At 38.7% G+C, this 26,449-nt stretch overlaps 1 protein-coding gene across 3 annotated transcripts in view; it reads left to right on the top strand.

Moving 5' to 3' along the window:
• The window catches only part of FBXL20 (F-box and leucine rich repeat protein 20), a 118,265-nt gene that overhangs the window by 47,659 nt on the left and 44,157 nt on the right, over nt 1-26,449 (top strand). For all 3 annotated transcript variants that reach the window (XM_032617910.1, XM_032617908.1, XM_032617909.1), the window contains exon 2: nt 1,661-1,722. In XM_032617910.1, the coding sequence (XP_032473801.1) occupies nt 1,661-1,722 (62 nt within the window). The remainder of the gene's footprint in view (nt 1-1,660; nt 1,723-26,449) is intronic.

The raw sequence follows: 26,449 nt of genomic DNA, 5'->3' as shown, positions 1-26,449 counted from the left end.
ACAAGATAAAGAGCTTAGCATTTCTAGTATAAAAATGATTATCTTTTATATTTTGTGGATTTGAGTTGGGCATAGTCTAGTATATTGGGTGCTTAGCTTAGTGATATTGTTTTATACTTACTAACTTGATTTTTCCCCAAGATCTCAAGCTTAAGATATATGTTGTGTGCTAAGAAGTCCCCCAGGCAGGTCTCAATTTTGGATACATTAGCTGTCTTTGCTAATGTTATTTATGCCATCATAAATAACATAATGTTATAATGTTATCAACAAATAACATTGTTATTTATGTCATCAACCCTAGATTATTCAGGGTATACTTTATAACTGCTTCATGCATTCTTTCCTATAAGTGTACCTGGAGAAGAATGATCTTAATGGTGTAGAGTCTTAGAAACCGTGGAATTTGAGAACTTGTTTAGGAGGAAATGTGATGGCTTCATTTTGAAAGTCTGCCTTATAGAAAAGGGATATGATTTTTTCTTAATACCTTCCATTAATGGGTAGAGAATTTAGGGAAGCAGATTATTCTTTGATGTCAGGCAATTTCCAAAAACATGTAACTGTCAGGCAGCATTACTTTTATTTTAACATAGTGTGTTTGTTGCACTGAAACTTGGTAGATGATCCAACTTTCCATCAGCAAGTCCTGTAGCTTCTTTAAAAATCCTTTTGTCTACTTTTTTTATTTTCCACTTCCACCACCCCTGTAATCTTACCTGCATCATCTTTTACTTGAACTATAATTTTAATATATTTCTAGCTTATCTCCTTGATGCCAGTCCAAAATTAGTATTTGCTTATTTCTGTGTTCTTCACTGTAGAGCAGGGGCTCCTTAAGTACAGAGATAACATCTTACTGTTTTTGTATTTCATTGCCTAGAAAAATGCCTAACACAGGGTGTTCAGTAAATGTTCATTGTATGAAGTCAAGAGGCATCTGTGTAATACCTAATAGCAGGGACTGAACATATTCCTCTCAGCTTCAGTGACATGTGTATTGTTTTTAGTTGCTTTTTATTGGATATATAGATATTTGGTTTTTTTATGTAGCTTACTAGACACGCTTATAGTGATGGCTCTGTTAAAAGTACCCATTATGAGTTATTTCATTAATTTGTTAAATGATCCTGCATTCATCCAGAATGCACGTGGTGGTGGTTATGAGGCATTATTACTTTTCTGCATGATATATAAAACTTGAAAGAGAACATTTCCTACCCTAGGTTTCTGAACATCTCTGTGAACAAATAAATGTGAGTTAGATTTGGAGAATAACCTTACATTAATGGCATTTTTAAATGGTCACTCTGTACTGATATGCAAATAAACCTTTTGTAACTCAGTTTCCTTATATGTACAATGAAGATTAAGGGTAGTATGAAGATTCAGTACACTAATACATAAAATACACTTAAAATAGCACCTGGCACATAATGTCATCCTTCTGACTGCTATTAGTTCATTTTTTTCTAAAGACAGGGAACAAATTAAATGTCTCAGACATTTTTTAGCCTAAAGAGTTTCTGAAAATATGACTTTGGCTTATAACACCCACTGTACTTATTCACCTCTCTCCTAAGAGGATTACCTCTAAACTGTTGAGTTGAACATAATAAAATGTTAAGTGACACTTGACACAATGATTTTGTTTTTGCAGATGTTCTCAAATAGCGATGAAGCTGTAATTAATAAAAAACTTCCCAAAGAACTCCTATTACGGTAAGTCTAACTTTATGCTGTTTTTTTGTGTGTGTGTGTATCATATTTGCTTGTTTAAAAAAATTTTAGACTTGTTGCTAATTTTCATATATGTATAGGATCTGGATTATGTAGATTTTAAATTTTATTGATTCTTTTGTTAAACAATCTTATTCTAGGGGTTATAGCCTTTTAAAAATTAAAAAGACAAGTTATTTGACACTTCGCTCTGTTAGACTTACGATTTTACCATCCTTACTTTTAATGTGTAGAAACTACATTTGGGATCACTTGTAACATAAAACACACAGCTCCCAATTTATATACCTCTGACTTAGGAATCACCTGGGAAGAAACAGGCATCCAGGGAAGTTATTTTCAGTGCCCATTATTTGGGCACATAATCATACCATTCTTTGTTCACTTTTGTAGAATATCATGACTGAGAAAGGCACATTCTCTTTGCAAATGTTAGAAGTTAACGAGATACTGTGCTCGGGACATTTTTTTCTTGCTTATAGCTGCTACTGCAGTCTAGCCCATAACCAGCCCAGTCCCTGCTTCAGGGTGAAAAATTCTGCCCCAGTGCTGGTAAAGAGTATTCCTGGCATTCTTAAGTGTTTGCATACTGAGTCCTCCACTAGATTGCAAGATCCATGGAAGCAGGGACAAAATCCTATAAATCTTTACGTAGGACTTACACTTTGAAGATGCTAAGAAAAAGGAACTGAATTGAACTTGGAATGAATGTTTTCTGTGAAAGCAAAACATACATATGTGCTGGTTGACTATAGTGTAAAGAACCTCCTAGACTACCCAGAACCATTGGAAAAATGTATCCTGAATATCTTGGGTATCCCTCAAATTTCAGCGAAATTTTAGCCATCTTAAAGAAAAATATTTTTAAAACAGGTTATGTTCTTCACTGTTACCATAAACTGAGTACACTAAGACACACTTATTTTCAATATTAAGCATTATTTTGTACTGCAGTAGTTTACCTTGAGACTCAGAAAGATATATGGAAGTCATTTGACTCTTTGGTAACTGGCTGCATCCTGTTGTGGTTATATTTTATTAGAGTTTTTCTGTTTTTGCCATGAAACTCAAATTCCTTACTGTGGCCTACAAGACCTCTCATGATATGGCAGGGGAATAACATGATCTGGTGTATATATATTTTTTTTTTTTTGCGGTACACGGGCCTCTCACTGTTGTGGCCTCTCCCGTTGTGGAGCACAGGCTCTGGACGCACAGGCTCAGCGGCCATGGCTCACGGGCCCAGCCGCTCTGCGGCATGTGGGATCTTCCCAGACCGGGGCATGAACCCGTGTCCCCTGCATCGGCAGGTGGACTCTCAACCACTGTGCCACCAGGGAAGCCCTGGTGTATATTTTTAAAGGATTAGTCTGGGTACTATGTTCCAACCAGATTGGGGGATTGGAGTGGAGAGCAACAAGAAAACTTTTAAAGAAATCCAGGCAAGAGATGAGGGTAACACAGATAACATTTTCTGTAATTTTTTACACTGCATTGCCTGCCCTGGCCCTTTCTAGCTTTAGTCACTGTTTCTTTCTCTTTTCCCCTCCCTTCCCCTCCTTCCTTCCTTTTTGAGATATAAATTGACATATAATCTATTAGTTTCAGGTATACAACGTAATGATTCAATATTTGTGTATATTGCAAAATGGGGGCTTCCCTGGCAGTCCAGTGGTTAAAACTCCATGCTTCTACTGCAGGGGGCACGGGTTTGATCCCTGGTCGGGCAACTAAGATCCTGTATGCCATGTGGCGCAGCCAAAAAAAAAGAAAAAAAAAAAGATATATTGCAAAATGATCACAACGATAAATCTAGTTAATATCCATCACCACAGGACTTCCCTGGCAGTCCAGTGGTTAAGACTTCGCCTTCCAATGCAGGGGGTGTGGGTTCGATCCCTGTCGGGGAGCTAAGATCCCACATGCCTCGTGGCCAAAAAAACCAAAACATAAAACAGAAGCAATATTATAATAAATTCAATAATGACTTTAAAATTGGTCCACATCAAAAAAAAAAATCTAAAAAAAAAAATAAAGGGACTTCCCTGGTGGCACAGTGATTAAGAATCCACCTGCCAATGCAGGGGACACGGGTGCAAGCCCTGGTCCAGGAAGATCCCGCATGCAGTGGAGTAGCTAAGCCCGTGCACCACAACTATGGAGCCTGCGCTCTATAGCCCGTGAGCCACAGCTACTGAGCCTGCATGCCACAACTACTGAAGCCCATGCACCTGAAGCCCATGCTCCGCAATAAGAGAAGCCACCGCAATGAGAAGCCTGTGCGCCGCGATGAAGAGTAGCCCCCGCTCGCCGCAACTAGAGAAAGCCCGCACACAGCAATGAAGACCCAATGCAGCCAAAAAAATAAATAAATAAATAAAATTTTATGAAAAGAAAAGAAAAATATCTATCACCACACATAGTTATAAAATTTTTTTTCTTGTGATGGGAACTTTTAAGATCTACTCTCTAGCAACTTTCCAAACATATGTTACAGTATTAACTGTAGTCACAAAGCTGTATATTACATCCTGAGGACTTATTTATAAATAACTGGAAGTTATGTATAACTTTTGGCCACCTTTACCTATTTCACCCACCCCCCACCTCTGGAAACCACCAGTATGTTCTCTGTATCTATGAGTTCCATTTTTTGTTTTGTTTTTTGTTGTTTTTAAGATCCCACATAAAATGGGATCATACAGTATATGTCTTTCTCTCTCTGACTTACTTCATGTAGCATAATGCCTTCAAGGTTCATTCATGTTGTGGCATATGGCAAGATTTCTTCCTTTTTAGAGCTGAATAATATTCCATTGTGTGTATGTATACATATATATACACACATATACATACACACACATATCTCACATTTTTTTAATCCATTCATCCACCGGTGGACACTTAGGTTGCTTCCATGTCTTGACTATTATAAATAATGCTGCAACGAATATGGGGGATGCAGATATCTTCTCAAGTTAGGGTTTTTGTTTCCTTCAGATAAATACCCAGAAGTAGAATTGCTGGATTATATGGTAGTTCTATCTTTACTTTTTTAAAGAACCTCATACTGTTTTCAGTAATGGCTATACCAATTTACATTCCCACCAACCAGTGTATGAGGGTTCTCTTTTCTCCACATCCTCACCAACACTTGTTATTTCTTGTCTTTTTGATAATTGCCATTCTGACTGGAATGAGGTGATATGTCATTATGGTTTTGATTTAGTTACTGTTTTGACTTTACTCTAGTACCTGTTGATGAGCTGTAAGGTCTATAGTTGCCAAAACAGATGGTATTTTGGGGAGGATTGGATAAAGAGGAATTTCTGTATCAACCAGTTTTTGTTACCACAAACAACTCCTAAATCTCAGTGGCTTTTTCTTACCATTACGTGAAGCTGTGGGTTAGCTGAGGCTCTCTTTCAGGCAATGGGTCAACTTTTTGTTTAAACCATTTAAGCCAGATAGGAAAGAGGCTTTTGTGGTATCTTTGAAATTACACTAAACAGATAGCAATAGATTAGTATAAATATTAATAAATTCTATCCAGGGCATTTGTGATTTTTTGAAATTTGTTGAATGTAATATTTCCTTAAGAACTTTGAATACCTTGATAAATATCTTGTGGGGAGATATGTGTTGTTAGACCTGTGTTATCTTGTGGGGAGATATGTGTTGTTACAAGACTATGTGTTGTTACTCATTTTTGTCCACTAATTTTAGCATTCATTGCTGTCACCTGAAACAGTTACCACTGTTATGTTTGCCAAAGTTTTATATTTCTATAATTCTTCCTGCATATAAATTCTATTTCTGTTATTCTAATTAATAATAATTAGACTTCTACTGTAAGGAAGAGCCTTCACTTCAATTACATTTACTTATTCAGTTATTTATAACAGTATAAACTCATGGATATTTGTTTTATTTTATGAATTATATTGTTACTATCATGACTTATTGTTCAGCCTTTTTATGTCTTCTGAATTTGTGTGTGTGTGTATGTGTGTGTGTGTGTGTGTGTGTGTGTGTGTGTGTGTGTGTGTGTTTGGAATTTCATACCATGTCTGTGTATTAGCTATTTTATTTTATTTTTTTTAATATTGTAACAAATTCAATAAAGACTTTTTAAAACTATGTTTTTATTTATTTATTTGGTTGCACCAGGTCTTAGTTGTGACTCATGGGCTCCTTAGTTGCAGCACGTGGGCTACTTAGTTGCGGCTCACTGGCTCATTAGTTGTGGCATGCATGTGGGATCTAGTTCCTTGACCAGGGATTGAACCCGGGCCCCCCTGCATTGGGAACATGGAGTCTTATTCACTGTGCCACCAGGGAAGTCCCTGTATTAGCTATTTTTAAAAATACAGATTAATAAGTAGCATAGAATATTTGGTTTGATTAGATTTTAAGTTACATGTTAACATTATTTGATCCACCATATATCAATCTACAAGGAGAAAAGTTGTGTTACTAGGGCTGTACTATTTTCTTGCAAATCCAGAGCCACAACCAAGTTACCAATGAATTAAGGAAGTGTTCTTATGTTTTCTTAACTGTAACTTACTTTACCTTACTAATTTTCCTCCTTCCTTTTTGAAACAAAGTTTATTAGTAATGCTCTAGCAAGCTGGAATCCACTGCTTGCATAATGTGAAATTCAGTTAGCAGGATTGACAGTACTTCCTTTGAGAGAAGAACCATATGCATTTATTTAGAAGTACCTCTTGAAAAATGAATGTCAATGTTTATAAGATAGAGACTCTTATGTGTTTTCCAAGAGCTAATGGAAAGTGAAATTACATTAAAAGAGCTAATGTAAAGTGAAATTACATTACATTCATTAAAGTGAAATGCAAAGTGAATCTTTGTTTCTCGAAGATTCCTTCTGAGGATGATATTGATAACTGTGATAATAGTGTGAGTGGTAAGACTGCTTGAGCCCACACATGCCCTTTTGGCTATAAAACAAAGTGCAGGTTCAGAATGAGGATTATCATTGCTTATAAGAATCTGAAACTTTTCATTAATTTTTCAACTCTTGGGGTGTTGGGTCATAATTGTCATGCAACATGTAATACGTACGTGTGAGTTGGTAGATGAACTTTCTGAACTTAGATGGAAAGAATGAATTGGCTGGGATTTTTTGTCTAAAAGAGATAATCATGCTGTGTTGGGGGTCCCCAAGACTACTCCTAGGTTTGGTGATTTACTGGGAGGACTCAAGGCTATGAGCATATAGTCATCCTCATGGGTATGATTTATTACAGGGAAAAGATACAAGGCAAAATTAGCAAAAGGAAAAGGCGCATGGAGTGAAATAGAGAGGAAACCCGGTGTAGGCTTATGAGTCCTTTCCCAGTGGAGTCACACAGGATGTGCTTAATTCCTCCAGAAACAAGTTATAACAAAAAAAAGTAAAATGTTGTCTACCAGGGAAGCTTATCAGGGAATAGTGGGAACCCTCCCCAATCCAAATTCTCAAATGCCATCCAAGGGTCAGCATTGCAAGCAGGCCTTTCTAATAAGGATAGGCCTGCTATGTGAACTCCTTTCTGTACACATGCTATCTTATATTCTCTTCCAGGAAGCTTACAACATTGATGATATCTAGTAGATTTTCATTCAGTGTATTTGCCAGGAATTCAGGGCAGATAGGGGTTTGTGTGTTTTCTTACTTTTAAAGGCACATAATGGTGAAGAACATGGACTCTGGAATCTGAACACCTGGATTCTGTCATTTACTAGCTGTAAATTGAGGATTTTAGTACCTACCTCTTAGAGTTATCCTAAGGATCAAAAGGCTTGATAAATGTAAAGTGCTTATTAGAAGAGTGCCTGGCACATAGCAAGTGCAATAAAAATGTTATGTGTATTACTACTGATTTCTATTTTTTACTCATAGACCATAAAATGATGTGATTAGATGCTAAGACTACCAAAAGTGATCATCTGTCAACTTTAAGGTGCATTGGCAGATGTTCCTGAACGAAAGAACAGAAAACCAATATTGCTCTTACTGAGCATTTAGTTTTCTAGCCTTCTCAATTGTCGAGAACAAATCAAAGAAACAGGAAGCAAGCTGGAAGAACAAATGGGCATTTTACTCAGAGGATGCATGCCAGCCATTTCTCAGGCCCTATGTACTCCTTTTCTTTTTTTTTTTCTTTAGACACAGTTATTACAAATTTGATTATGAATAGCAGTACGTAAAAATGGGATCAGAAGAGTTATGTTAATAGAGGGTCCACTGAGTTTTAAGAAGTAGCAATCTGATAGTAAGGGAGAATATATAAAAACTAATTTTAAAAACAAAAGCAGGGGATTTCCCTGGTGGTCCAGTGGTTAAGACTGCACGCTTCCAGTGCAGGGGGCACCTGGTCGGGGATCTAAGATCCTGCGTGCCCCGTGGTGCTGCTAACAAAAAAAAGAGAAAGGAGAAAAAGAAAAAAAGCAAACCAACAAACGAGTAAGATTGAGAACAGAGCAGTGGATCCCAGGTGGGAAGGGGTGGTGGGGAGGGCGAAAGGTGTAAAGGGGGTCAGCTGTATGGTGGATGGATGGAAAATAAATTTTTGGTGGTGAGCTTGTTATAGGGTATACAGAAGTAGAAATATAATGTTGTACACATGAAGCTTATACAGTGTTATAAATCAGTGTTATTTCAATTAAAAATAAATAGTAACATTCAAAACCAATACAGTACAGGGTTGCTTATTTAATGAGGAGACTTAGTTACCCATGAGGATTTCACTGTATAGGATGACAAGTGATTTTCTTTATGAAAGCTATGCAATATCAAGAAATAATTAAATTATATTCCCTTAAACCTTTTGGGGAGGAAGTGGCTCAAGTGATTAATTAAATGCCAAGAAAAATAAGTCAGTACATTCTGTTCTTTACTGATTTTTAACACAGTAGTTACATATATGACTATAAACATATATTTAGGCTGGTTTTTTCCTATACCATGTATGCATGATGCATTTTCATTTGAGTTTGCTACTGCAATTAATCGATACGTTTTCTTGGTGAGAGAATTTTGCATTAGCAGAATGGCACAGTTTAAAAATTACTACAGACCTCATTCTACTACTTTGTATTCCTTCAACTTTCTTTCTTTTAAAGAATTTGTATTTGTAGAGCTGTTTTAGGTTTACAATAAAATGAGAAGAAGGTACTGAGATTTCTCATGTACCCCCAGCCTCAAACATGCATAAACCCCCCACCCCCATTATCAACATAACCCACCAGAATGGCACTTTTTTTTTTTGTCGAGGATGAACCTACGTTAACACGTCATAATTATCTAAAGTCCATAGTTTACCTTAGGGTTCACTCTTGGTGTTGTAGATTCCATGGGTTTGTACGAATGTGTAATAATATATCCATCATTACAATATCATACGTAGTATTTTTACTGCCCTAAAAATCCTTCACGCTCTGCCTATTCATCTCTCTCCCTTTTGATCTCCATAGTTTTGCTTTTTCCAAAATGTTACATAGTTGGAATTTCTTTCAACCTTACTGTAGGAGCAAACATGCAGTGTACCAGGCATTATGTTAGATATAGAAATAAACAGGAGTCGTTGTCCTCAGAAGCTCAGCGAGTAGTAGAAAACACCAACAAGAAAGTAATCAATATAGAGCTGTAATGGAGGTTTGCCTAGACCATTACAGCAAGCTCACATGTAGGACTTTACAACCAACCTTGGAGAGTTCAGAAGATGCTTTCAAGGAAATGAGACATGAGTTGAGTCGTAAAGGGGTAAGTAGTGATTAACTGGACAGAGAAGAAGAGTGAGGGAGAAGAACATTTCAGATGTGAGATTATTGTTCCCCTTTGTGGACAGAGGCAAAGTGTCTTTGATTTAGCTATACTACAAGATTTGAGGCTCAATCTCTTTTGCATAATACACAGTATTGTAGTTTAGGATTTTTTTCTCCTAAGGTTTGCCTGGCAAGCAAGCTGTCATTTGTGATACTGTTTATATTGGAGAATTTACAAACTTTGCACGTACAGTCCATTAGTAAATTGGATGCTGCCTGTGTATACAACTTCATCTCCTCCCTGGTTTGCATGTTTCTTCATAATTGCCATTTGCTTTTTTTTTTTGGCTGTGCCACACGGCATACAGGATCTTAGTTCCCCGCCCAGGGATCGAACCTGTGCCCCCTTCAGTGGAAGCGTGGAGTCCTAACCACTGGACCGCCAGGGAAATCCCACAATTTGCTATTTTAATATTTCCAAGCCTTACACTTCATTGCCTGGAGGAGCAACAACAACAAAATATTCTGAGGAGTAAATTGGATGTTTTATTTTAGGTCTGTCAGGGAGAGACTTCAGCTCTTGTTTGGCTCCAGATTTTCTTAGCCAGTAGCAACTCCTGTGCTGCCTTGATAGCATGGTAGTGATGGACTATTAATAAGATTAGACACACTGCCTTTGTTTAGGTCGTGTATATATGTGGACACACAGAGCTGTTTGTGTTTTGAGACTAAGAGCCACCTGGCTATGCGAAGATACTATTTTTTTTCCGAGTCCTTTTTGTCTTCCTATCATTAAACATCCTAATACCGTGAACTCCCACCAGGCTCAGCTTGATATTTTGAAGCTAGTTTTTGTTTTTGGGGGGTTTTTTTTGGCTGCATTGGGTCTTTACGATGGCTTCTCTTTGTTGTGGAGCACGGGCTATAGGTGCGCAGGCTTCAGTATTTGTTCTATCCCATTTTTTCCTTTATTTTTTAATATCAATATAGACTCATGGATTCCTACTTTATTCAGTGTGTTTTAATCCCATTTGGGTTATCCTTGTTTTCTGCTCAGAATGTTTCAGACTTAGCCAGTGAGAGCCCCTACAGTTATATTCTATGTTCTTGGAATATGCCCCATCGTTGTTTGAATATATCCTCGTTTTTTGTTTGTTTGTTTTTGTTTTGTTTTTTGCGGTACGCGGGACTCTCACTGTTGTGGCCTCTCCCGTTGTGGAGCACAGGCTCCAGACGTGCAGGCTCAGCGGCCATGGCTCACGGGCCCAGCCGCTCCACTATCCTTGTTTTTTGACACAAGATATTCTAGGACCTTCTTGTACTTTTCCTGACCCAGTCCTGGAATCAGACATTTTTGCAAGGAGCTCAGGGATGTTTTTTAGTGGAGAATGGTATTTAGAAGCTAAGATCTCTACCCTAGCTATGCTTATTGCTACTGGAGCATCATTGCTCGTAGATCTTCTCATCAGGTAGAGCTAAATACATGTTTGGGGGTGGGTGGTACGTAAACATATCTTTATGCAATTTTATGTCTGTCTGTATCTATATATAGGTGGATAGATAGATTAAAAATGACAATACTCTTACATAACTAGTTTATACTAACACCCGCAATCCCAGTCTAATACCATAGGGCTCATTTTAGCTCTCATCCTTTCCATATTTATAACTGTCTTCTCTAAGGCAGAAATATGGCTCTATCCACAATATGTTTACTTATTTACTCAATCTTAGAATGCACATGAAATAACCCATAACGTTGTGAAAAAAATCTAATTAGAGTTCATTCATTATTTATAGTTTTTTGGTGTGACTTTTGTTTGTTTTGGTCTTTTGCCTGGTGATATACAGAAAATACTGAGTTCAAAAGTTACATTAGAAAAAAAAAAAAGTTACATTGGTTCATTCTCTTTTTTTACATTATTCATTTAAAATATAGTTCAGGGCTTCCCTGGTGGTGCAGTGGTTGAGAGTCCACCTGCCGATGCAGGGGACACGGGTTCGTGCCCCAGTCCGGGAAGATCCCACATGCCGCGGAGCGGCTGGGCCCGTGAGCCATGGCCGCTGAGCCTGAGCCTGCGTGTTCCGGAGCCTGTGCTCTGCAACGGGAGAGGCCACAACAGTGAGAGGCCCACGCACAAAAATAAATAAATAAATAAATGAATAAATAAATGAAAATTAAAATAAAATAAAGTTCATTTTATTCATCTCTGTTTGTATTCAGTTTGGGGTTTTCCTTTCCATCCTTATTCAATGGATTTATTTGTTTGTTTTTAGCAGATAGGTAACTTGGCAGTTACCAACCTACAAACTTTGTGTCCCCTCTGGTGGTTGGCCCCTGAAATGTAAGTTCAGTTCTTCTAACTTTAGCAGCTCGGAGTCTGCCCCACACACGTAGTATTCAGAGGTCACTCAGAGGTTTGGACAGGATTTGTGCTCCCTTCACCTCACTCTGGCTCTTTCCCTTCTCTCCTCACTTCCCATTGCCTGTGGTTGCTCCAAACTCTGTTCTCTGGTTCTCCTTCACAGATTTCTATCCAAGTTCTGAGGGCCCCAAGTACAACCTGCCCTCGGGATAAAACCCATGAAAAAACAAAACAAAACAACTGGAAAGTCGCTTGTTCTTCCCTTTACCTCTTTAGTAGATACCTGCATTTGTTCACTCTCCATTGCCTTCAGATGGTGGTTTTGTTTTTTAAAATTAATTAATTAATTTATGGCTGCATTTGGTCTTCATTGCTATGCACGGGCTTTTCTCTAGTTGCGGCGAGCGGGGGCTACTCTTTGTCGTGGTGCGCGGGCTTCTCATTGTGGTGACTTCTCTTGCTGTGGAGCATGGGCTGTAGGCGCACGGGCTTCAGTAGTTGTAGCATGTGGGCTCAGTAGCCGTGGCTCGTGGGCTCTAGAGCACAGGCTTAGTTGCTCCGTGGCATGTGGGATCTTCCTGGACCAGGGCTCGAATCCATGTCTCCTGCATTGGCAGGCAGATTCTTAACCACTGCGCCACCAGGGAAGCCCCAGATGGTTGTTTTTATATTTTGCTTAGAGTTTGAAGTTAGAAGATTAGAACAGTGAAAATTTACTCAGCCATGACCAGAAATAGAACCGATTTTGTTTATTTCTGACTATATAAAACAGACATGGTTTCAGAAGTCAGAGCTGTACAACAGGAGATATGTTCCTCCACCCCCACCTTTCTACCCCATCCCCATCCTCCATTTTGAATCATTTAACAAGAGTTCTGATGGAAGAACGATTCTTTTTTTTAGTATTTATTTTATTTTGGCTATGCTGGGTCTTAGTTGCGGCATGTGGGACCTTTAGTTGCAGCATGCAGACTCTTCAGTTGTAGCATGCATGTTGGATCTAGTTCCCTGACCAGGGATCAAACCCAGGCCCCCTGCACTGGGAGTGTGGAGTCTTACCCATACCACCAGGGAAGTACCTGAAGAATGATTCTTGACCTTCACTTCTCTTGAGTATTAGATTTCAAACTGAGGCAGATGCCATCTTTGACATCCATTTTTTTGTCAGTGGTTATGGATTAACTAAAAGATTGATCTTCACCTAGAGATGTGAATTTGTAAATTAAAGATAAAACTTTGCTGCCATGCACTATTGTCATCTCTCTAGCCTGGTATATTTCAGTCTGTGATCAGGAGGTTAAAAACATGAAGGTGTACTTGTTCTGCAGTTTGCTTTAAAAATATCTGAATTGTTGACCTCAAAATTCACATCTTTTATAAATGTTTTTGAGAGTGATAAATTAGTAACCTTTATAATGTTAGTGAGAATCACCTGGAGAGTGGTTTTAAAAAAAGTTCTGCAGATATCTGGGCTCCACACTCAGAAATTCTGAATCCGTAGGTTTGGGCTAGGAACAAGGAATTTATATTTCTATTAAACACTCTAGGTATTGGGTGGGCCAAAAAGTGCCTTTGGTTTTTTAAGTAAAAATAAAAGACACATTTTTCATTTTTACCAAGAACTTTATTGAACAACGTATTCACCCTTCTGTTCCACTACCTTCTGCCATTTTTCAGGCAACTTCATAATTCCATCTTCCCAAAACTTTATCTTTTTGAGCAAAGAACTGTTCCGGTTGCCTTTTACAGTCTTCCATGGAATTGAAATTTTTTCCATTAAGAGAATTTTGTAAAGACGGAAATAAATGGAAATTCGAAGGTGCAATGTCTGGTGAATGCGCCGGATGAATCAGAACTTCCCAGCCAAGCTGTAACAGTTTTTGCCTGGTCATCAAAGAAACATGCGGTCTTGCGTTATTCTGATAGAAGATTTTGCGTTTTCTTTTGACTAATTCTGGATGCTTTTTGTTGAGTGCTGCTTTCAGTTGGTCTAACTGGGAGCAGTACTTGTTAGAATTTATCGTTTGGTTTTCTGGAAGGAGGTCACGATAGAGGACTCCCTTCCAATCCCACCATATGCACAACATCACCTTCTTTGGATGAAGACCGGTCTTTGGTGTGGTTGGTGGTGGTTCATTTCACTTGCCCCATGATCTCCCCTGCTCCACATTGTTGTACAGTATACACTTTTCATCACCCATCACAATTTGTTTTAAAAATGGAACGTTTTCGGGGCTTCCCTGGTGGCACAGTGGTTGAGAGTCCGCCTTCTGGTGCAGGGGACGCGGGTTCGTGCCCCGGTCCGGGAAGATCCCACATTCCGCGGAGCGGCTGGGCCCGTGAGCCATGGCCGCTGAGCCTGCGTGTCCGGAGCCTGTGCTCTGCAACGGGAGAGGCCACGACAGTGAGAGGCCCGCGTACCGCAAAAAAAAAAAGAAAGAAAAAGAAAAATGGAACGTTTTCATTATGTTTCAGTAGAGGATCGCATGTGGAAATATGGTCAGGAAGGGTTTTTTCGCTTAACTTATGTGGAACCCAAACATCAAAGCGATTCACATAACTGAGCTGGTGCAAATTATTTTCAGCACTTGATTTGGATATTTTGAGTATGTCGGCCATCTCCTGCGTGGTATAACATTGATTGTTCTGTATTGTTTCGATTTGATCGCTGTCAATTTTAACTGGTCTACCTAACCATGGAGTATCGTCCAGCGAGAAATCTCCAGCACGAAACTTCGTAAGCACTTTTGACATGTTCGATCAGTCACAGCACCTTTCCATTCGCTGCACAAATCTTTCTTTGCGTTTCAGTTGCGTTTTTACCTTTCTTGAAATACTAAAGCATAATATGCCAAAAATGTTGGGTTTTTTCTTCCATCTTCAATATTAAAATGGCTACACAAAAATTCACCAATTTTGATGCCTTTTTTTTTTTTTTTTTTTTTGGCGGTACATGGGCCTCTCACTGTTGTGGCCTCTCCCGTTGCAAAGCACAGGCTCCGGACGCGCAGGCTCAGAGGCCATGGCTCACGGTCCCAGCCGCTCCGCGGCATGTGGGATCCCAGACCGGGTCACGAACCCGTGTCCCCTGCATCGGCAGGCGGACTCTCAACCACTGCACCACCAGGGAAGCCCGATAAGTCTTTTTTTAAACACACACTGATATGACAGCTATCACATACAGTCTAACAAAATTCTTTCAAATGAAGTTAAAGACAACTAAGTGCTACTAGAGCCACCTTACGGAAAAAAATGAACAGACCTTTTGGCCCACTTAATACATTGGTGCAAGTGATCCATGAACCGCACTTTAGTAAACAGTAAAGCAAAAGAATATGAACTAAACCTTGGGAAATGCCTTCATTTGAAAACAGAAGTATAGTAAGTGGCAGATACAAGATGGTATCTGAGAAGCCAGAAGAGGAGGTTCTTAATAAGGGAATGGTCAATATGTTTGGAGGGATAAGGCTTATTGAAGACTGATAACGGCCTTTGGATAGCACAAGAAAACCATTAGTGTTCTTCAAGGTACAACTGCAATTGAGTAGTAAAGATAGAAATTAGATTGTAAAGTGAGAAAAAAGGAGTGATGACAAAAAACCCTTTTCTCTTTGACTATCTCCACCCATATTGACCCCATTGTTTTTTTACTTTCAGCAGCACTTATATTTTCAGGTCACACATTATATTGGTTAATCATAAGCTGCCCTGTGTCTACATGTTTCTTTTTACAAAGGCTATATGCTTCTGGAAGGCAAATATGTTGTTTTATATTATTGAATTTCCTCTCTGCCTAATAGACTGCTGGATATAACTAAGAACTCTGTGGACACTTAATGACTTAACCTTTTTTCTTGTGTGACTGTGAATTAACAAGATGAACTTTTTTTGTTTGTTTTGCTATCCAAGAACATTGTGTGTTATTATTTTTGTCTTGATTCATGTCCTTAATGATACAGTTTCTTAATAAATTTCATTCTGTTTCTATTATTGCTAGTTGTAGGGAAAGCTATCAATTTTTCATCTTTTAGCCACACCTTTAATATTAGTTCTAGTAATTTTTAGTTGTTTCTTAGATTTTCTATATATTTGTGTCTCCTGCCAAAAAAAAACTCTTCCAATTATTTATAGTAATTTTTTTCATCATTGCTTTAGCCACAACCTCCAAAATAAATGTTGAATGAAGGTGATGCTGTCAGTCATTCTTGTCTTGTTCCTAACCTTACCATAGTTTTCAAAATCCATTCCTTGTTAGACTCTAGGTGTTTCCCCAGTTATCTGCTATCATAGCACAGCTATAATGATCTTTCTTCTTTTGAGTATTTGAAACCATCCTTTATGATTTCATTAGGATAAAATCCTAGACGTGGATTATTAAGGTGAAGAGTATATTCCTTGACAATCTCAAATTTACAGAAAAGTTGCATTATGGTACAAAAAACTTTTCTTCCTGAGCCATTAGAATAAATTGCAAACCTGATACCCCATGAGTAGGTCCTTAATATTTTATTTTGTATTTTCCAATCCAACACCATATAAGTCTAGTTTCCTCCCTTTCCAGATTTGAATTCCCTTCTGTGACAAACCTGACTGTCGTTATCCTTAATGTATTTTGTTATTTACTCAGACTTCCTGATTGTAACCAATCTCCGACTGCGGCTGCTCCCTTTCACAAGGATTCCATCTTCACCCCACTGGGTTCACACAACTCGTGCCAGACCACTCCCCTCCTCTTGCACGGACACCCTTCTACTCTGCTTGGGTTCCAAAACCCATGGTGGATTTCTGCTCCATGTGGTTGCCCTTGTCATATGGCCCAGGCACTGACACATTATGGTAGGTCACCCCAGTGTATGGATGCCCTCACTTCTTTTGGGCTCAACTCGTCATGTGAATCACCTACACGGACATCCTTCTCAGCCCCCTCAACCTGTGACACCCCACACCAGGCTTCCCCTTCACCCTGCTTGTCCAGTATCTCACTAGGTCACCCTCTTTGTGGATGCTGTCCTTCCTCATATAACTCAGCATTCTACTTCTATACTCATATTCACACAAAAACTTATACGTGAAAGTTCATAGCAGCATTATTCATAGTAACCAAAAAGTGGAAACAATCCAAATGTCCATCAACTGAAGAAGGGATAAACAAAGTATGATATATCTATATAATGGAATACTATTCAGCCATAAAAAGGAATGAAGTACAGATGTGTGCTACAACATAAATGTATGATTAAAAACACAGTAAGTGAAAGAAGCCAGACACAAAGGCCACATACTGTATTAGCCTATTTACATTAAATGTCCAGAATAGATAAATCCATGGAGATAGGGGTTGTCAGGGGCTGCAGTAAAGGGGCAATGGGGAGTGACTGCTAATGTGTACAAGGTTTCTTTTAGGGGCGATGAGAATGTTCTGAAATTAGATGGTGGTGATGATTGCACACCATTGTGGACGTACTAAAACTCACTGGATTGTGTGCTTTAAAATGGTAAATTCTATGGTTTGTGAATTTCCTCATGTGTATATAACTTGTATATAAATTTATTTTAATTTATAGTAAGTAATATAATTTATAATAAATGTGTAATAATAAATATAGTTGGGTAAAGTATACAATTACATAATAAATTTTTACTTATATAAAATTTGAAACAAAAAATTCTGCCCTTTATTGGGAGGAAGTGATGGCCTGAACCTCATGATAGTAATAGGCTAGAGAGAAAATAGACTCAATCAAGAGATTTTTAAGAGTTAACATTTGGTGACATATTTGCTGGTTGATTTGATGCATTGTCAGTGGGGGTATGTATTGGAAAGGAGTGAAAGATGATGCGCAAGTTTTTTTCCTTCTACTAAGTAGATAGTGGGAATACTCACTAAGATAAAGAAAGTGGGTGGAGAAACAGGACTAATGGGAGGAAAGCAATGAAAATAGTTGTTTTGATAATTGAAAATATCAAAGTAGAGCTGTCAAAAGGCAGATGTATATACAAGTCTAAAGCTTATCAGCATGATTTAGAAGTCATCAACATATATATAGTAACTAAAGCCATGAGACACTGTATTATATTTAGCTCTTTTGGATTTACCAGTACCCGTGGGAAATAAGGAAACCAGAAGGAAACACAAGGCCTCTCAGACACTGAAATAAAGAGCTTTGGGGCCAAAACATCATATATAGCCTAGTGGTTGTCCTGTAGATGGGCAGCCTTCGGGTCAGGTGTCCAGCCAGGTTCAGCCAGATACCAGCTTGGCATCATCACCTGGTAGTTGATGTGGAACTCTTTAGAAAAGAGCTGTGCATAGTAGATGTTGAGGTTTGGCCATACGTCCAGACAATTGTACTCTTACATATTCTCTCTTGGCTTAAATATTTTATATTAAGGTGATTGATGTCTTATGAGTTAGCAATATTTCATGTGTATCTTAATCTAATATATGTAAATCAATATGTCAGCTATAACTGAAACCTATTTGATTTTTATTTACTTTATTTAATTTGTCTCCAGAGCATCTGGGGTAGCTTAGATCAGGAGCAAATATAATAAATACAAATAAATAATCAGAATCATGAGAAATGTAAAGAAAAGTAGAAAACCAAAGCCAGAAAGTAAACAGATGCACCCTTGTACAAGCCTATGTAGTTGCTATAGATGGGTCTCAAATTTAGCTTTAAACTTCTTGATAGCATAAATGAAATGTCATTCTTAGCAGAAAAGAAGAAAAATACATATTATTCCATAAAAACAGAGTGCTTCCTAGCACTGGTTTCTAAGAGAAATTTCTCAAATGGGAGTTTACTTAGATTTGGTAGTTAAAATTCCATGGCTAAATCAGTCACAGATTGCATATGGTCACATCTTGTACATGGGATTACCAGACATGGATAGATTAGGTTTGCATAATTTCTGCTGAATATAACCTTGGTTAAAATAATAGTTAAGGACTTCCCTGGTGGCACAGTGGTTAAGAATCCGCCTGCCAACGCAGGGGACAGGGGTGCGAGCCCTGGTCCAGGAAGATCCCACGTGCCGTGGAGCAACTAAGCCTGTGTGCCACAACTACTGAGCCTGCGCTCTAGAGGCCACGAGCCACAACTGCTGAGCCCACATGCCACAACTACTGAAACCTGTGCTCCTAGAGCCCGTGCTCCGCAACAAGAGAAGCCACCAAGATGAGAAGCCTGCGCACCGCAACGAAGAGTAGCCCTGCCTCGCCGCAACTAGAGAGAGCCTGCACCCAGCAACGAAGACCCAACACAGCCAAAAATAAAATGAAATAAATAAATTAAAATTTAAAAAAATAATAGTTAACTGTAAGTAACTGGATAACAAGACCAATTGTCTGATGTGTCTCCTCTTCGTATTTCTTATTTGAAATAAGGTCATTTCAGAAATGAGTAGGAGACTTAGTTTTCTCTCCTTTATGGCCAGGGTTGTGCATCTGGTTTATTTAAGAGTGATTTTGCATTGATGTTCAAGTTTAAAAGGAATGGGGGACCAAAAGCACAGTAGGAGGTTGAAGATTATCTCATGTAGCAGATTATGTGTACAAGCTTTGATTCAGTTAGTAATATGGAAGATGTCATCTTTGTGTTCACATTAATAACTAAGCAAGTACAGAGAGCTTTTATAACTTAATATATAACAACTCATTCTTGTCTAAAGAGTCAAACTCAAATAAGTCCATTATAGCTACAGGTAGCATACGTTGCTTTTGGCAGAATTCTTCACAAGATCATGGTTAATTACAATAATGTCATAATTATACCTGAAGTCCTCTTATCAGTTGTCTTAAATGGCATCATGCTCTTATTCAACCTGTGATTTTCACTCATCCATACGTCAGGAGCATTTTCAAGAATGCCAATGATGAGAAACACATTTTCCCTTTCCTAGAATGTAAATTATATTCCACAGGATTCTTTTTTTTTTTCCACGTGGCATATCTGCATTTTTGCTTCTTTGGAGGCAGAGACTTTACTCATGTTCCATTTCCCTCCCATAGTAGTAGACCACCCATTTTTAGTTGAGTGTCCAGCCACTACAACAAAGGTGATACATCCCAGTAAAACAGGAGCCTAGCAAACCTACATCTGTAGTCTGCTAATAAAGACACTAGCATATCGTTGTTTTTTGTTTTTTTTTTGCGGTACGCGGGCCTCTCACTGTTGTGGCCTCCCCCATTGCGGAGCACAGGCTCCGGACGCGCAGGCTCAGCGGCCATGGCTCACGGGCGGCGTGTGGGATCCTCACAGACCGGGGCACGAACCCGTGTCCCCTGCATAAGCCGGCGGACTCTCAACCACTGCGCCACCGGGGAAGCCCTAGCATATAGTTTTATTGAACAAGTCCTGCAAACCGATGGTCTCATGAGGAATAGGTTTGCAACTTTGAAAATATAGTATAGTTTCTGTCAGACAGTAGACAAGTATCAGAATTCTACATTCGGAGCAGGCTTTAACACTCATGTGGCCAAAGATCTGCATCTAGTGCCTTAAAAATTTTTTTTAACAAAAAGTGCTGAGCCCAGCACTTTTTAAAAAAAAAAACGAAAAATCGTAAACAAATGGCTTCCTTGTTCCTGCTTTCTCAACACCCCCCCCGCAAAAAGCCTATTTTCCCCACAAAGCTAACATATATCCTCTTATATTTAGATATATAATATGCACAATGCTTACATGCATGTGTTCATGTGTACCTATTATATTTTTCACAAATGAAAACATATAAAAACTGTTCTACAACTTGTTTTTGTTTCTGTCATTTAATAATCATTGACATCTTTTTAGGTCCGTTCATGTAGCTCTGTCTCATTCTTTTAAATGGCTGCAAAGTGCAAATTTTTTTTTGTACCATAATATATTTAAGCATTTTTTAATTGATGTATGTTAAGGTCATTTTTGAACTTTTTGATATTTCAAGTAATGCTGCCATAAACATTCTGATAACTATCTTTACTCATACTTTTGCTTCTACAGGATGTAGTGTCTGTGTTTTTTTTATTTTATTTTATTTTATTTTTGGCTGTGTTGGGTCTTCGTTGCTGTGCGCGGGCTTTCTCAAGTTGCGGCTAGCAGGGGCTACTATTCGTTGCGGTGCGCGGGCTTCTTATCGTGGTGGCTTCTCTATTGCGGAGCACGGGCTGTAGGCACGTGGACTTCAGTAGTTGTATCGTGCGGGTTCAGTAGTTGTGGCTCGCGGGCTCTAGAGCGCAGGCTCAGTAGTTGTGGTGCACGGGCTTAGTTGCTCCGCGGCATGTGGGATCTTCCCAAACCAGGGCTTGAACCTGTGTCCCCTGCATTGGCAGGCGGATTCTTTCTTTCTTTCTTTACTTATTTACCTATTTATTTATTTGTGGCTGTGTTGGGTCTTCGTTTCTGTGCGAGGGCTTTCTCTAGTTGCAGCGAGCGGGGGCCACTCTTCATTGCGGTGCGTGGGCCTCTCACTGTCGCGGCCTCTCTTGTTGCGGAGCACAGGCTCCAGACGCGCAGGCTCAGTAGTTGTGGCTCACGGGCCCAGTTGCTCCGCAGCATATGGGATCTTCCCAGACCAGGGCTCGAACCCGTGTCGCCTGCATTGGCTGGCAGATTCTCAACCACTGCGCCACCAGGGAAGCCCTGGCAGACGGATTCTTAACTTCTGCACCCCCAGCGAAGCCCTGTGTTTTTTATTTTAATGGGTACTATTGAACTACTCTCCAAAAGAGTCGTACCCATAGATATCCCCATGATATAAATGGAATTACTTATTTTGTTATACCTTCTCCAGGATCATGCTATGCTTTTTAAATTTATTTAATAAACAGAACTATATTAAGAGGTATTGCTCAAGAAGGTTTGGGATTTTTGTCATAAGACTGTCAAGCCAAAGGAAGTTGGGAGTAAATCTTTTTTTGCAGAACCATACCATGGGTAACCATATCCCCAAATCTACTCTCGGTATTTACTTTAGCAGCCAGCTCCATGTTCTCCAAAAATCTAGTATTAAGGGTTTGGTTTTTTTTTTTCTTTCTTTCTTTCTTTCTTTATACAGCAATAGATTTATTTATAACCAGACCCTGTCTTCTTCCACATAATGTCTCAGAGACCTGGCCAAAGTCTTTTCGTGTGAGTGGGGAAGGTGAGGCCCACTTTGCCTCAAAGCTAGGCCGGTTTTTCAACAATCTATTGATAAGAGGAGGAGGACTTTTATTGAAGCAGTCAAGCAGGATCCTTCAACAATAACAGACCTTTCATTCTACGTCAGTTTTCTTATCTCTTTGATCATAACCATTCTGGTTATGGATAATAGGTATCCTCAAGAAGGAATTATGTAAAGGGTTAAAGTGTAAGGTACCAAGCCTGAAGATGATGAAAAGCAGGAACGTTCTAAGTATAATGTTTTATTGTTCTGGCCTATCATATAGAAATGTCACTGTCGTTTCCCCTTGATTTATCCTACAAATACATACTTATAGTGATGTTTTTTATTTAAGTTAATGTTACCATATTTAGAAGAATAAATGTTCACTGTGAACCTCCTCCTCTCCATCCTCCATCCTCCCCCACCCCCCCCAATCACTGTAACTAAAACTCTGGCAGCTTATCCCATCAATCCTTATATTTGGGTTTCTAAAGGTAATTGTCTCTATTGTCAAGTACGTAGAATAAATAGAAGTCAGAAGCTACTAAATAATAGCAGACATTTAGACAGACTGCTTGTGGAGTGGTAGAAGGGATTTAAGCACAGAGGCTTATCACATACCAGGGAGCCAAATCAGGAGTGGAGAGTGCAAGCTCTTATTGCTTGATAGAGGAGCACAGTGACTGTATTTGTCTTCTCTCTCTCTTTTTAATGTATCATAGTGTCAAACCCAGGTGAAAAGCCAACTTATGGGAATTTTGACATTAAGTACCCCAGGCAGTACATTCTAAGAATGAAATTATGATTGTTGGGGCATGTGCTTCAGAGAGTCTCCTAGGTCGGCATTTGACCTATAGTCTGAGGTTTCATGTCCATCTTTATTTTGTAAAGAATCTGTCTGTTGAAAGTTTACTAAAGTCTAACTAGGATCGTTATCTAAAATTTCTCTCCTGTGCCCCCGCCATGTGTAATATTATATTTATACAAATTGCTCAGGGATTAGTGGTAATTTGGCAGAAACAGGATCTTTAGACTATGAAGCTCCACATAAAGGCACTATATAGTGGATGACAGGAAAAAGCAGCAGCATTTAAGCAGTGTAAGAAGGTTTGTTGCATTAGATAAACTTACTGTTTTAGGAATTGAGGTACCTGGGGGTATATATATTTATTTGGGAATGATTTGTAATCAGTATTTTAAAAGGTGGGAAATTTATTTTATTTATTTATTGAATTTTATTTTTTTTTATACAATAGGTTCTTATTAGTCATCAGTTTTATACACATCTGTGTATACATGTCAATCCCAATCGCCCAGTTCAGCACACCACCATACCCACCCCCGTGGTTTTCCCCCCTTGGTGTCCATACGTTTGTTCTCTACATCTGTGTCTCAACTTCTGCCCTGCAAACTGGTTCATCTGTACCATTTTTCTAGGTTCCACATACATTTGTTAATATGATATTTGTTTTTCTCTTTCTGACTTACTTCACTCTGTATGACAGTCTCTAGATCCATCCACGTCTCAACAAATGATTCAATTTCGTTCCTTTTTATGGCTGAGTAATATTCCATTGTATATATGTACCACAACTTCTTTATCCATTTGTCTGTCGATGGGCATTTAGGTTGCTTCCATGACCTGGCTATTGTAAATAGTGCTGCAGTGAACATTGGGGTGCATGTGTCTTTTTGAATTATGGTTTTCTCTGGGTATATGCCCAGTAGTGGGATTGCTGGATCATATGTTAATTCTATTTTTAGTTTTTTAAGGAACCTCCATACTGTTCTCCATAGTGGCTGTATCAATTTACATTCTCACCAACAGTGCAAGAGGCTTCCCTTTTCTCCACACCCTTTCCAGCATTTGTTGTTTGTAGATTTTCCGATGATGCCAATTCTAACTGGTGTGAGTTGATAGCTCATTGTAGTTTTGATTTGCATTTCTCTAATAATTAGTGATGTTGAGCAGCTTTTCATGTACTTCTTGGCCATCTGTATGTCTTCTTTGGAGAAATGTCTGTTTAGGTCTTCTGCCTAAATCCATTATTGGATTGGGTTGTTTGTTTCTTTAATATTGAGCTGCATGAGCTGTTTATATATTTTGGATATTAATCCTTTGTCCGTTGATTCGTTTGCAAATATTTTCTCCCATTCTGAGAGTTGTCTTTTCGTCTTGTTTGTGGTTTCCTTCGCTGTGCAAAAGCTTTGAAGTTTCATTAGGTCCCATTTGTTTATTTTTGATTTTACTTCCATTACTCTAGGAGGTGGATCAAAAAAGATCTTCCTGTGATTTATGTCAGAGTGTTCTTCCTATGTTTTCCTCTAAGAGTTTTATAGTGTCTGGTCTTACATTTAGGTCTCGAATCCATTTTGAGTTTATTTTTGTGTATGGTGTTAGGGAGTGTTCTAATTTCATTCTTTTACATGTAGCTGTCCAGTTTTCCCATCACCACTTATTGAAGAGACTGTCTTTTCTCCATTGTGTATTCTTGCCTTCTTTGTCATAGATTTGTTGACCATAGGTGCGTGGGTTTATCTCTGGGCTTTCTATCTTGTTCCATTGACCTATGTTTCTGTTTTTGTGACAGTACCATATTGTCTTGATTACTGTAGCTTTGTAGTATAGTCTGAAGTCAGGGAGTCTGATTCCTCCAGCTCCATTTTTTTTCCCTCAAGACTGCTTTGGCTCTTCGGGGTCTTTTGTATCTCTATACAAATTTTAAGATTTTTTGTTCTAGTTCTGTAAAAAATGCCATTGGTAATTTGACAGGGATTGCATTGAATCTGTAGATTGCTTTGGGTAGTATAGTCATTTTCACAATACTGATTCTTTCAATACAAGAACATGGTATATCTCTCCATCTGTTGGTATCATCTTCAATTTCTTTCATCAGTGTCTTATAGTTTTCTGCATATAGGTCTTTTGTCTCCCTAGGTAGGTTTATTTCTAGGTATTTTATTCTTTTTGTTGCAGTGGTAAATGGGAGTGTTTAATTTCTCTTTCAGATTTTTCATCATTAGTGTATAGGAATGCAGGAGATTTCTGTGCATTAATTTTGTATCCTGCAACTTTACCAAATTCATTGATTAGCTCTAGTAGTTTTCTGGTGGCATCTTTAGGATTCTCCACGTATAGTATCATGTCATCTGCAAACAGTGACAGTTTTACTTCTTCTTTTCCAATTTTTATTCCTTTTATTTCTTTTTCTTCTCTGATTTCCGTGGCTAGGACTTCCAAAACTATGTTGAATAATAGTGGTGAGAGTGGACATCCTTGTCTTGTTCCTGATCTTAGGGGAAATGCTTTCAGTTTTTCACCATTGAGAATGATGTTTGCTGTGGGTTTGTCATATATGGCCTTTATTTTGTTGAGGTAGGTTCCCTCTATGCCCACTTTCTGGAGAGTTTTTATCATAAATGGGTGTTGAATTTTGTCAAAAGCTTTTTCTGCATCTATTGAGATGATCATATGGTTTTTATTCTTCAGTTTGTTAATAGGGTGTATCACATTGATTGATTTGCATATATTGAAGAATCCCTGCATCCCTGGGATAAATCCCACTTGGTCATGGTGTATGATCCTGTTAATGTGTTGCTGGATTCTGTTTGCTAGTATTTTGTTGAGGATTTTTGCATCTATATTCATCAGTGATATTGGTCTGTAATTTTCTTTTTTTGTAGTATCTTTGTCTGGTTTTGGTATCAGGGTGATGATGGCCTCAGAGAATGAGTTTGGGAGTGTTCCTTCCTCTGAAACTTTTTTTTTTTTTTTTTTTTGTTACGCGGGCCTCTCACTGTTGTGGCCTCTCCCGTTGCGGAGCACAGGCTCCAGATGCGTAGGCTCAGCAGCCATGGCTCACGGGCCCAGCTGCTCCGCGACATGTGGGATCTTCCCGGACCAGGGCACGAACCCGTGTCCCCTGCATTGGCAGGCGGACTCTCAACCACTGTGCCACCAGGGAAGCCCCTTCCTCTGCAATTTTTTGGAAGAGTTTGAGAAGGATGGGTGTTAGCTCTTCTCTAAATGTTTGATAGGATTCACTTGTGAAGCCATCTGGTCCTGGACTTTCTGCTTGTTGGAAGATTTTTAATCACAGTTTCAATTTCATTACTTGTGATTGGTCTGTTCATATTTTCTATTTCTTCCTGGTTCAGTCTTGGAAGGTTATATATACCTTTCTAAGAATTTGTCCATTTCTTCCAGGTTATCCATTTTATTGGCATAGAGTTGCTTGTAGTAGTCTCTTAGGATGCTTTGTAGTTCTTCAGTGTCTGTTGTAACTTCTCCTTTTTCATTTCTAATTTTATTGATTTGAGTCCTCTCCCTCTTGATGAGTCTGGCTAATTGTTTATCCATTTTGTTTATCTTCTCAAAGAACCAGCTTTTAGTTTTATTGATCTTTGCTATTGTTTCCTTTGTTTGTATTTCATGTATT

This window comes from Phocoena sinus, chromosome 20 (genome assembly GCF_008692025.1).
Source record: "Phocoena sinus isolate mPhoSin1 chromosome 20, mPhoSin1.pri, whole genome shotgun sequence".
Classification (NCBI taxonomy): Eukaryota; Metazoa; Chordata; class Mammalia; order Artiodactyla; family Phocoenidae; genus Phocoena; species Phocoena sinus.
Note: the sequence above shows the minus strand (reverse complement) of the source record. Positions and strands in the feature narration are given on the sequence as shown.